The sequence below is a fragment of the Asparagus officinalis genome, chromosome 6 (assembly GCF_001876935.1).
Source record: "Asparagus officinalis chromosome 6, Aspof.V1, whole genome shotgun sequence".
NCBI classification, from domain to species: domain Eukaryota; kingdom Viridiplantae; phylum Streptophyta; class Magnoliopsida; order Asparagales; family Asparagaceae; genus Asparagus; species Asparagus officinalis.
Genome location: NC_033799.1, coordinates 78167110 through 78179531, shown reverse-complemented (window position 1 = coordinate 78179531; position 12422 = coordinate 78167110). Strand labels below are relative to the sequence as shown.

The 12422-nt window shown below is 36.4% G+C and overlaps 1 protein-coding gene across 1 annotated transcript; it reads right to left on the bottom strand.

Moving 5' to 3' along the window:
• On the bottom strand, positions 6067–7488 carry LOC109845302. Its single transcript, XM_020414537.1, has 2 exons — positions 7198–7488; positions 6067–6463 (listed from the first exon to the last, which is right to left on the bottom strand). The coding sequence occupies exons 1-2, from the start codon at positions 7394–7396 to the stop codon at positions 6327–6329; spliced, it is 336 nt and encodes a 111-aa protein (XP_020270126.1). The 5' UTR covers positions 7397–7488; the 3' UTR covers positions 6067–6326.

The window sequence follows — 12422 nt, the reverse complement described above, 5'->3', positions numbered from 1 at the left end:
CGTGAAGTTTCGGAGAGTTTTTTTCAAAAACCGACCTGGTTTCAGCGCTGAGGCTGAAACCAGGCACCACAGAGCAGAGATGGAATAATTTGTGGAATTTGCCTTGATACCATTGTTAAACAGGTATTGACGAGAACTCTGATTTCTTGATTATGTGTTTGGATAGATTACAAGCTATATATACACAAGAATTAACACAATATAATATGTAGCTGAGCGATAGATACACTGTAGCTTAGTGGCGGCCATTATTATGTGTTGGCGTGCACTGTACCGTATTTGGCCCTGTAAGCCCTGTAGTGCCGGTGGTGTTGACATTAACAGCCCGGAGATGATGACGTTTAACAAGACGTGCATCTAAGTAATGGCTTAACGCTATCTGGCATACGTTTTACTACACACGGATATGAAACTTTGGCCCGGATAAAAGTCATCTTTGTATCGGCAGCAAAATCGGATACATATCTGGATTAGATGTAAGGACAAAGAAATACAAAAAACATTGAATCATGAAGAAAATGAGCATAGACTAAGTATAAAAGGCCTAGTTATATAGGAATAGTCTAGATAAACAAATCCTTAAATCAGAGTCTGTCCAATGTGTCTAATACACCACAAAAAGCTTCTAGGTTACGTCATTGAGCCTTCAAATCGTCTTAAGATACTAATCTAAGACAAAGTACTTGCAATTGTCTGATCAGCACAGATATCAAAATATTTATATTTGAAAATAATCGGCAAAAAGAACAATATATGTATTCGATATAATAGGATATGGACATTATCAAGTATCTGAGAACATGGATATTATATGCAGTAATTTCGTACCGCCTGCTTTGCTATTCGAGGATACTATGCGTTTGAATGAAATCAGTATTTATTTTAAATTAAAAACGAGACTGAAGTATGTACAAAATCCCTTTTCATAACTAGGGGGTTAACTATTTTGGTGATGTTTGGAAAGAATTGTCAATAGGCTGATTTTCTGAAAAGTATTTTCGCTAAATCTTTTCTTAAATAAGGAATGGGGGTTTAGATCCAGCGCATAAGGTCACAGTGAATTTTGGCCAAGTCCGGTTTCAAGAAAACATCAATTAATTGTGAAACAATAGTTTAGCAAAACTCTATTGACACTGAATTGGTCTTTGCGGTTTCGGGTTGTAACGCTTACGGAACTCAGGCTTTGCCTATAACTAAACCTTCATCCAAATTGAAACTAGATTTTTTCTAACGGATGAGTGTCCACACAGACAGAATCCTATAACCTATTCATTTCTAATTGGTAATGCTTTGGGCGAACTAATTATTACTCTGATATAGTACTGTGGAATGGTGAACGCCCATTTGAAAAGAAGTAAGTCGCCACTGCTCGGGTGATCACATGTGAAAGGCTTATTCTAAAGGATTTGGAGGAGGGGTGGAAAAAGGGAAAAAAAAAAAAAAAGGGAAAAAAAAAATTTAGCATCAGAGAATTTCTAGTTTTAAATTTAGCTTGAGCTCTTGAATTTGTTTTATTTAAGATATTTTTTATTGTGTTTAGGTATATCTTTGAGTTAATAAATGGACGCAGGACTGAAAGGCCTCTTAGTTTCCGCTGAAATTCGTGAGCTTAGTGAAAAATTCAGAAATTTAATCTTGTTAAAATTGGATTCGTTTGGGTCTTCAATTACCACTCACTGTACTATTTTTTCTTTGGTCAATCGGATTATTATTTTCATAAATTGAATTGCTTTTAGTGATGAATTGCCATCATTCGGTCGTGTAAGCCATGTTCAATAAACTCATAGCTATTTCTTTTTGTATCTAATGATAGTGCAAAAGTAGCAAATTTTATAGCTAACATACAATTTCAGACCTGAACTTCATAGTTACTTGCGCATTAGTTGGTTAGATTGGCAAAGTGATATGCATTGTTGTTTTAAAGGTTCTTTATGAGTGCCATGCTATATCGGTTAGGATCTATCAATATGTCTAGATGCAAGCATGGGATTGCTTTAATCTGGCATCTATCGTGTTGCATGAAGTAGCGTTCCTATGGCTGAACGCGTGTGAGTAGGGTATTGTAAGCCGCATACCGGACACTGAAATTTACAAAGGTGGGACACTCCTTGGTTACGCAATACACCTTTTCAAATATGTATTCAATTGTAATGATGCCTTATCTTTAAAACACTCATCGACAATGGACGTGTATCCTACATTTTCATATACAATAACTCGTTCGATAGGGTGTCGGGCTCTCAGCGATGTACAAGTTTAGAATTATTATATGCTAAAGTGTCTTTTGGATATTGGCGTTCAAAATGAGCAATTTTCTAATTTATAAATCTATATAGTAAAAGGAAACAAAAATGTTCTAAGAAATTTTACATATCTCATAATAAGTAGAAATGAAAAATAATTAGCAGATATGTATAGGCTTTATCAGCCATGTCACGCATTACGCTACCTTTTTATAATTTGCCATGCCCAGTACCCAATGGTTTGGACAAGCATCCACATCCGGTAACTTAATGCTGTGTGCGATTTATGTGTATTTTTCATGGATCATCCGCATTTACTTGTCCCCTGCTATGCATTCCCTTCCACAAAAATTCTATACTAGTTGCTCTCATTCTTGAAATTATAACAATAGAGGGCAATATGACTCTTAATTTGCCTCAAGGTAAATAGTCAATTGCGAAACGAGACACAAGAAGAAAAATAATCAATTACTTAACTGGAATGTCCCAAAGTTCATGGTTTCAAAGGCGCAAGCTCATAATATTGCATTTAAAAGCACGTATAAGAAAATACATAAAGCCTTATCAAGGAACAGCATAATAGAACAAGAGTAAAGTAGCGCATTAGGAACAGAAAATGCATATATCAGTTCATGTAGTTTAAGGAGAGCAACAAACCGGCAGCTTCTGGGAGATCAAATCACACTGTCAGAAATAATTTTATTGCTACCAGGATATTACATAGCCCGATAATGGTTTTTCCATTCTAGATATCTCTGGCTGAGCAGTTTTCGTGCCAGCCTATAACCGATATTAGCAACCTTTCCTGATCCAGTCTTTCAACAAAAGAAGATCAACATTACTGCCAACACAATAAAAATGATAATTCATCATGTGAGAAGATCTATAATATGATGGAACAAGAACGATAAGAAAAAAGAATACATGCATTACCATACTCAGTTGATAACGAATAAGCACAACAAATTTTCATAAATCTAACAAGGTGTTCCATTAAGAAACATAAACAGCCCATGTTAGGCCTTTTAATGCTTCTCTGTCAACGCCCTCTCACGCTCTCAGTAGGACATAATATTTAAATATTCAGATCTAACCGACTTACAAGACTATACTCAACCAAACGAAAAGGAGCCTCAGGAATATAGTATTGTGATGTAAAATAATATGGAACATCTATGTTACAACATGAAAGGAGAAACAATGAAAACTAGTAAGGGTGTGTGCAGGTGATCTACATACCTCTTCCGATTCTGAGTGTACTAGATGTCTCGTTTGTATGTCAGAAGCGAAGAGTAAGTTTACATTCTGTTCTTGAGGGGTAAATCCGAAGAAGCTTCTCCAGATAATGGCTCAGTAATAACCTCTGAAGACAATATAATATGAAACATCGAAAAAAATTACTAAGGCTATTAAAAAACATACTCATATCTATCTTTGTTCAATCTGTCAAAATTATGCGTGCATATTTTGCCTTGAAAAGTCAGTATAACTGAATTTGCATCTTATCTATCCTTCTCATATCAAAATGTCACAGCTGCTCAATAGACTTCGCAGAAATTACAAATTTCAGCAAAAGCAGACAACAGATATAATGCAGAAAAAGCATAATCTATTGACAATCAGAAATCTACAGCCACATTTCAGGGACTGCAGTTCAGCTTTTCTGTTCAATGAGTTGATATTGAAGCAGAATGAGGACCTGTTTTATATTGCTTTGTGGCTTACTGGTTTATTGTCAAAGATATTCACCCAGAGACTGTGGGTTCAATCGTTTTGGCCGAAACGTGCCTGTCAGACGATGAAAACTAGAGGTTTAATTAGGGGTGTTTGTTCACCAAAAATTTTGGCATTTGGTATGGCATTTTACACAGTTTTGGGTTATTAAAAATGAGTTTTTTTCGTATTTTAAGGATTCCAATATATGTGTTTGTTTTAAAAATTGATAGATCGAAATCAGGATAATTGCCAGAGACAACTCCTACAACTTCTCATCCACATTCATCCCAGGGGAATGCCGGTTAATTTGGGAATTCTTAATGACTTCTTTCGTTTCCGGGAGATTAGCATATTGTCAGCGACGCATACATATGTGTAGAATAAGGCTGTTTGTGGATTCCGTTTTATTGGATCGGATAAAAAGGGAAGAGCTGCCAAAAAATATCAGCTTTTTTTGAGCTATATCCTCGGCTAAAAATCTCGCTTTTTTAGGGCGCGTTTGGGTAAAATTTTTTTACCTGGCGCGTAGGGGGCGACAGGCTGCCAAATTGGTGGGCGCTTACTCCCAAAACCCTCTTAAAGAGGCGTTTGGCGCTGGAGAAAGCTGCGCACACATTGGCAAGCTTTCGCCCCCCCTATTCATATAGCTCTAAGGCGCAAAAAACTAAAACAAACGCGCGGCCTTATAGAGGCGGCGATTTTGGGGTGAAGCTGTTCTAAAAATATCTACATTTTTGATGCAGGCTTTCCCTGCTGTTCCCCTTACAAAAACCGGTAACCTAAACAGCCTCCTAAAGTTTCGCGGTGTCATTGTAAGATGGGGCCTCTCCTTATAATTATATTATAATTAGTTAATTAAAAAAAACGGGTTGGGTGATAATATAGCTGTAGGAATGGGAATGACTAGCACTTTAGGCGCACGCTAAGTGGAGAATCAGCCAAGAGTAATCCATGGGGGTGTGCAGCCTGGTCGATCGTTGCGTGCGCGCAGTGGATTGCAAGAAATAAATAAATATTAAAAGGCTGGTAGTAAAGAATAGGGGCTTTAATTGATTGAAGAGAAATAAAAGTGCAGCTATAGGGTCTATGGGTTTAACAAGAAAGGAAGTGGTTTTTAGTTTCTTTTTTCTCTATATTAAGAGGCTATGAGGCGTAGAGAAGAAGAAATAAAATAAACATGGAGCGATGAATAGGGACAATTTTCAAAACCAAAACCTATTTGGATTTTTATTCCCAAAAAAAGACGCCCACCAAGTTTTATTTGCAAAACCGGAGCCTGCGTTTCACCAGCCTCAGCGCTAAACCAGGTCGGTTTTGAAAAAAACCTCTCCGAAATTTCACGGAGTTGAACTTCCCTGCGCGTTGAAGTTTTTTTGTACTATGAAACTTCACGGCGAGTTCAAACTCGCGTGAAGTTTCGCGCAGAAGTTTTTTTCAAAAACCGAACACTACGGTTTTCAGCGCTTGGAGGCTGAAACGCAGGTCGCGTTTTTGGCAATTATTTTTTGAATGGGGCGTTTTTTGGGGAATATAAAAATCGCAAATAGAGTTCGCGTTTGCAAAATTTGGTCGCGCGGATGATAAAGAGATGCGAATAGAGGAGACGAGACGAGAGATGACTGAGAGATGAGCAGAAGAGAGAGAGAGAGAGGGTACCGTAGGTAGCCATAGGCCGAGTGCGTTCAGGGCGCGAGTGCAAGAGCAGCGAAAGCCTCCGCAAGTTGAAAAACGTTCCTTAATTTGGCAGCGCAGCGGCGGGAAGAAAGAAGAAATGGATTTGGAAGACGGTGTATTAATGAGGAGCACTTCCTCAATCCCCTGCGGCCGCCGCCGCCCGATGCCGCTTTTCTTCTTCTTCTTCTCCCTTCTCGTGCTCGTCGTAGCAAGGCAGGAGGATTGAAGCAATCTCGATCCGACAACGACGTCTCCTGCCTGCCTCCTCTCCTCCTCCTCAACAGGATATTTGCCGGGACTCCAGCACAGCCCACAATTATTAGGAAGGGCAAATGAGGGGTTTTAACCCCAAAGTTTAAATGTTAAAATTAGTTCTTTTATTATTATTATTATTATTATTTTGTAATGTTTTTTTTTTGAGAAAAAGGATGGATTACCACAAAGGTAATCCAGCCAGCTAAATTAACAAAAATGGTTGTTACATAAAATACTCACCCCCAACCAAGAGTGAGTATTACAGTCCATATCAGCAACTACATACAAAGAAGAAAAACACCACCCCTCTGTACATACTCAAAAGAGGGAAGATAAAAAAAGATCTAACAAAAGACCAAAAGAAGAGCAGTTCACAATGTAACTGAGTTTTTAGTTTTAGAAAACAAAAAACATCACAGCTGCACCTTTTGTATCTCATCACTCTAGCTGAATCACCAAACTCTCCACATTTCTATCTTCATTTCTGGCCACTCCAGCAGCTTGGAGGCTAACAGCATTCCTCTTTTTCCGCCTCTCCTTCAGTCTAGCAGCTCGAGCAGAGACTCTTTCAGCACCTAGCAAAAAAGTTGCGAAGGTCATAATTTTGTTCAAGAGCTCAAGGGACTTCTTCTTTTTATCTGAAAAATTTCTATCGTTACGTTCTTGCCAAATGCACCAGACCAAAGAACAAATGATCACATCCCTTTTCAGCTTACTATTCGCAATATCTCCAGTCTTCCAATTAAGCCAAATATCTTTCAAAGAGTCTAAACTAAAAGTATTCTCAGTGTCCAATTTGAATTGAATCGATCTCCATATTGAGTAAACAAACTCACATTTGATGAAAAGATGTGTATGATTCTCCTCCAATTTAGAACATAAACAGCAAGTTTTATCCAAGAGGACTCCTTTCTTTTCCAGCACATCCTTTGTATTTAAGCTTTGTCTAAGTGCCAACCAAACTAGAACTTTCACTTTTAAAGGGATAGGAAGCTGCCATAAATTTGCACAATCATATCTTACACCCCCATCAATTAAAACTTGATAGAAAGACCTCACTGTGAAATTCCCTTTTGTTTCCCAAAGCCATTTCCTTGTATCATCCTTTTGCTCTAAACAAATGGAATTTATTAATCTCATCATAGAACAGTATTGGGGAACCAGAACCCCAACTACTTCTTTCTTAAACTGAATGTTCCATCTCCACATATTATCCTCTTTTTTTAACATGCTATTAATAGCAGCAAAAGGATACAAAGTTATAGCAAATAAGGATGGAAATAAAGAAGACAGAGTAAATGAGCCTAACCATTTGTCCAGCCAAAACAAAGTATGGTTTCCATTTCCAACTTCCACCTGAGAACTGCATAGAAAACTTTCAAAATTAACACTAAAATTTCTCCAAAAGCATGATAGAAGTTTTCTCCCAGAATGAATATAATCTGTCCAGCTTTTCTTTTCAAAATATTTGTAAAAACTAATTTGTTTCCAAATGCCAGGCCTTCCATCAAACCATTTCCAAAGCCATTTACCTAAAAGAGCTTTATTCATGATTCTCAAATTTATTATACCTAAACCACCACAGTGTCTAGGTCTACATATCTCCTCCCATTTCACCAAATTAGTGCATTTTTTGTTGTCTAAAGATCCAGTCCATAAGAATCTTCTCCTCATTTTATCAATTTTATCAATGATCCATGAAGGAAAAAGAAAAAAAGAAAGCTAGAAAATTGGCATAGAAGATAGAACTGAGTTGATTAAAACTAGTCTACCTCCTCTAGATAAAGATCTGCCTTTCCACAAAGATAATCTCCTTTCAATTTTATCAATCAAAGGGAGCCAGTCATTTTTCTTCAATTTACCAGGCCTTAAAGGCACTCCAAGATAAGTAATAGGAAAATTTCCACTTTTACAATTCAACATAATAGCCAAATTCTTTTGTAAAGGTTCATTATTCTTAAGAGTGATAAGAACACTCTTATTGAAATTAATCTTTAACCCTGATGCCAACTCAAAACAATACAAAATCAGTTTCAACACTATTAACTGTTCTCTTTTATTTTTACAAAAAATCAATGTATCATCAGCATACTGTAAACAAACAATTTTATGATCCATATTAACAGGGCCTAAGCCTTCAATAAGATAAGAGTTAACTGCTAAAGACAACATTCTGGTAAAAGCATCAGCTGCCAACACAAAAAGAAGTGGTGACAAAGGATCTCCTTGACGAACACCTCTTTTAGACATAATCCAACTTCCAGGTTTACCATTGATAGTAATAGCAGACATGCCTCCTTTTAAACACATATTCATCCAATTAATCCATTTCTCACCAAAGTTTTTAGCCTTTAAAACCTCCAACATAAAATCCCAATCTAACATATCATAGGCTTTTGAAAAGTCTAATTTTAAAAGAATTCCTCCTTTTTTATTATTTTGGAAACAGTCATCAATGATCTCTTGAGCTGCAGCTATCCCATCAATCAGCAATCTGTTCTTAATAAAACCAGACTGAACTGAATCAATAAGCCACTCAAGTTTGGGGTTTAATCTATTTGTCAAAACTTTTGTAATAATTTTGTAAATCACATTAAGGAGACTGATAGGTCTAAAATCATTAACAGTATTAGCCTCATTTTTCTTTGGAATAAGAACAATATGAGCATAATTAATTCTGTTAATCTCACCTTCATAAAATTCCTCAAAAAGCCTCATAATATCCCTTTTCACAGTCTCCCAAAAGACTTGGAAAAACAAAGCAGGAAAACCATCAGGACCAGGGGACTTATCACCATTCATATCAAAAATGGCTTTATGAATTTCTTCCTCAGAAAAAGGAATTTCAATATCCCTAGGACTCCAATCAACAAAAGGGAATAAACCATTCCAATCTAGCTGACATCTATGAGACACCTTTTGACCAAATATCTGTTTGTAATGTTCTGAAAAAATCTGAGCTATACCAAACTCAGAACTTACTTCAACATCATTATGCATGATGGAAGAAATCAAATTATTCCTCTTCCTACCATTGGCAATTTTATGAAAATATGCAGTATTGTTATCCCCTTCTTTAAGCCAATGAGCTTTTGATCTTTGTTTCCACATTTGCTCCTCTTGAAGCAGAATCTCATTTAATTGAATGATAATCTTATTTTTTTTAATTACTTCATCATCCTCTAAATCTCTATTCTCCTCCATAACATCCCATTCTAACAGACTGTCCAACAGATCTTTCTTTTTTTGTTTAACACTATAAAACTTTGAATGTACCCATTGCTTGATACACTTTCTCATAAATCTTACTTTACCCACCATGTTTTTAGCAGCAGATTCACTCTTAGGAGCACAATTCCACCAGATAGGTACACTTTTCATAAAATCATCAGACTGTAACCAAATTTTTTCAAATCTAAAATTTTTTACTTGTTGTTGATTTTCCCCACAGTCAAAACTAATAGGAGCATGGTCAGATAACTGGCTGCTAAGACCTTGTTGTCTAGAAAAAAGAAAGAAATCTTCCCATTCAGAGTTAAAGAAAACTCTGTCAAGTCTAGCCATAGAAGGAGATCTTCTTTTATTTGTCCAAGTAAACTTTCTTCCATGAAGAGGACTATCTATTAATTCCAACTCATTAATCACTTCTTTAAAATCTTCCATATCTTTTCTGTGATTAGTTTTCCCTTTTCTTTCTGCAGAATTAATAGTGACATTAAAATCACCAACCACAACCCAAGGTCCAGAAAAAGAGTTTTTAACATCTCTCAGTTCTTGCCAAAAAAGAACTCTCTCCTTATTACAATGAGGACCATATACAGAAGAGATGGTCCATATACAGAAGAGATGGTCCATATAAAGCCATTCTTCTTATTTTTTAACATAACTGACAAAACATGCTTACCAGCAATTTCCTGATTTTTCTTCCAAACATTGTTATTCCAGCCAACCATAATTCCACCAGAAGCCCCATTAGAAGGTACAAAAGCCCAATCATACATGTTACCTCCCAGACTTTTAAAAATATTGTCAGTACAACAACTTAACTTTGTCTCTTGCAAACAAATAATTTCAAATTTATTCATTTGACAAAAATCTTTAACTCCAAATCTTTTTGAGCTCAAGCCCAATCCTCTTACATTCCATGTAACTAACATAGACAACAAAACAAACTCCTCAAATCAAAACTGGAGCCTACTCAAAAGTAGCTCTCTCCTGTTCCATCTGCCTCACTTTTTCAAGGGGATCAAAATTCCCTTGAGGCTCAAGAATGATGGCACATTTAGAAGCATAATTTTGTAACTGCTTATTAGAACAAGCATCAAATAGAATTGGAGCAAAATTAGAGCCCAAAGAAGAAGAGTTTTCACCTGATTCACTAGCAGAGGCACCTGGAATATTCTGTAAGATATTTTTCTTTGCAGCTCTGGATGTAGCCCTATCCAGTGCAGACATGGGTTCCATATCCACAAACCTTGAACATCTTCTGACAAAATTAACGTTAGGAACAGCTTCATATTCCATGGGTGGTAAAGAGTTCAGAGGTTGAATAATAGGAATATCCTCTTCCTTCTCTGAGATTTCCTCAATGCTGGAATGCTTTGGAAGAATTATCCATTTATCAGCCTCACTATTATCATTCTTAGCAGAACTTTCTTCATTAAAAGAAGTCTCTCCCTCTTTGAAATCTGTCATATCTTCCCTGATAAGAGTCATATTAGATTCCTTTTCACATTGAGAATTCTTTTCAACTTCTTCACCATTACCCTCACCACACTCCATTATTTGATCAGGAAGAACTCCAATATCATTCATCTTTATCTGTTCTGACTGTTGTTCAACCCCCAGATCAATCAGCTGCTCAAAATAATCTTCCACATCAGTTACCACCTGTTCTGGTTGTTGCTCCACATCAACATCTATTGATATCTTCTCTCCCCAAGTTCCTCACTCAGATTTTTTATTCTGATAGAAGACTTTTGCATCAGCCCATAATCTGGCAGCAGGAGAATTCCATGGATTATTCCTCAAGTCTTGCTTAACATTCCATGAAGTGGTTTCAGATCCTTTCAGAGAAGAAGAACCAGATCCACTATCCTTCCTTCCTTTAAACCATTTATCTTGATAAGAACTTTGGTTAGTATCATCCAGTTGGTCCACCTTTTGTTTTTTCTTTTCCCCTTCATTTGCTTCACCCATAATAGACATGATAGAAACTTCAATGTTATATTGATTCTTTCCAACAACAACCTTCAAAATTTTAGGAATGTCTATATACTCTAAGCAACAAACCAACATTACAGCATCCACAAACTCTGTACATGCATTTGTTAATGAATCCAATTCAACAAGATCAGCAAAAGGCTTAACCATCAAGTCAAAAGATTCTTTATTCCACAGATGAGGTGGAACATTTTTCATTTTAATCCACACAAATGATTTTCTTTTTTCTACCACATTTCCTTCCCAAGCACTCCATCTTCTAAATTTAATTTTACACGATCTCAAGTTGATTACCCCCATTCTAATCAGATCATCCATTTGTTTCCATGGTTGAATTTTAACCAAAACTTCACCATTAGTAAACAACCTCACATCCCAGTGCTTATTCATAGGAAAATAAGCTCTCAAATCCAATTCTAATCTTTCCAGAGAAATATTACCTCCTTCAACGAAGTTAATTCTAGTTTTCAGAAGTTTAGAAACTTTGCTATAGTTTCTTTTGTTGAAGGAGGTAATATTTCTCTGGAAAGATTAGAATTGGATTTGAGAGCTTATTTTCCTATGAATAAGCACTGGGATGTGAGGTTGTTTACTAATGGTGAAGTTTTGGTTAAAATTCAACCATGGAAACAAATGGATGATCTGATTAGAATGGGGGTAATCAACTTGAGATCGTGTAAAATTAAATTTAGAAGATGGAGTGCTTGGGAAGGAAATGTGGTAGAAAAAAGAAAAGCATTTGTGTGGATTAAAATGAAAAATGTTCCACCTCATCTGTGGAATAAAGAATTTTGGGGAGGCGGCGGTTTAGGGTTTCTCTTCACAACATTCACCCATTCCCATTTAGAAATATCTTCCTTCAGTTCTTCTTGGGATCTCCGCGATGGATCAATCCCCACCGCAAACTTTAACCCTAGTTCATCAAACTTAACCCTAGTTTTCTCACCTTGGGTTTGAAGAGAATGATTGGGCTCAGAAAATTTCGAAACAGAAGAAAAATAATGCTCTCCCCAAATATTGCGGGCCATGAATTCCTTTGGATTCGGCTCATGACCCAAATCCATTCCCAAAAAATCCATCACAGACCAAAAAAAGAACAAGAAAATAGGAAAAATCTAAAATCAACGAGAAAAACAAAAAATGAAGATTGAAAATAGAAACCCTAGACTCGAAGATTTCCTGAATATCTCAGATCCCAGAAGAAAATCTAAGATCAACGAGAAAAAATCGCCTTGCTGAAAAAATCGCCTCCGAATCGCCTAAGCTGAAAGGATATTTGATAATGAAATGCCGTAGTGAAGGAGAAAATTT

Coding starts and splice junctions, on each gene's coding strand:
- LOC109845302 (XM_020414537.1), bottom strand. CDS start 7,396: ATGGAAGGCCTGGCATTTGGAAACAAATTAGTTTTTACAAATATTTTG. Junction 6,464..7,197: donor TTGTTTTGGCTGGACAAATG/GTTAGGCTCATT, acceptor CTTTTTTGCTAG/GTGCTGAAAGAGTCTCTGCT.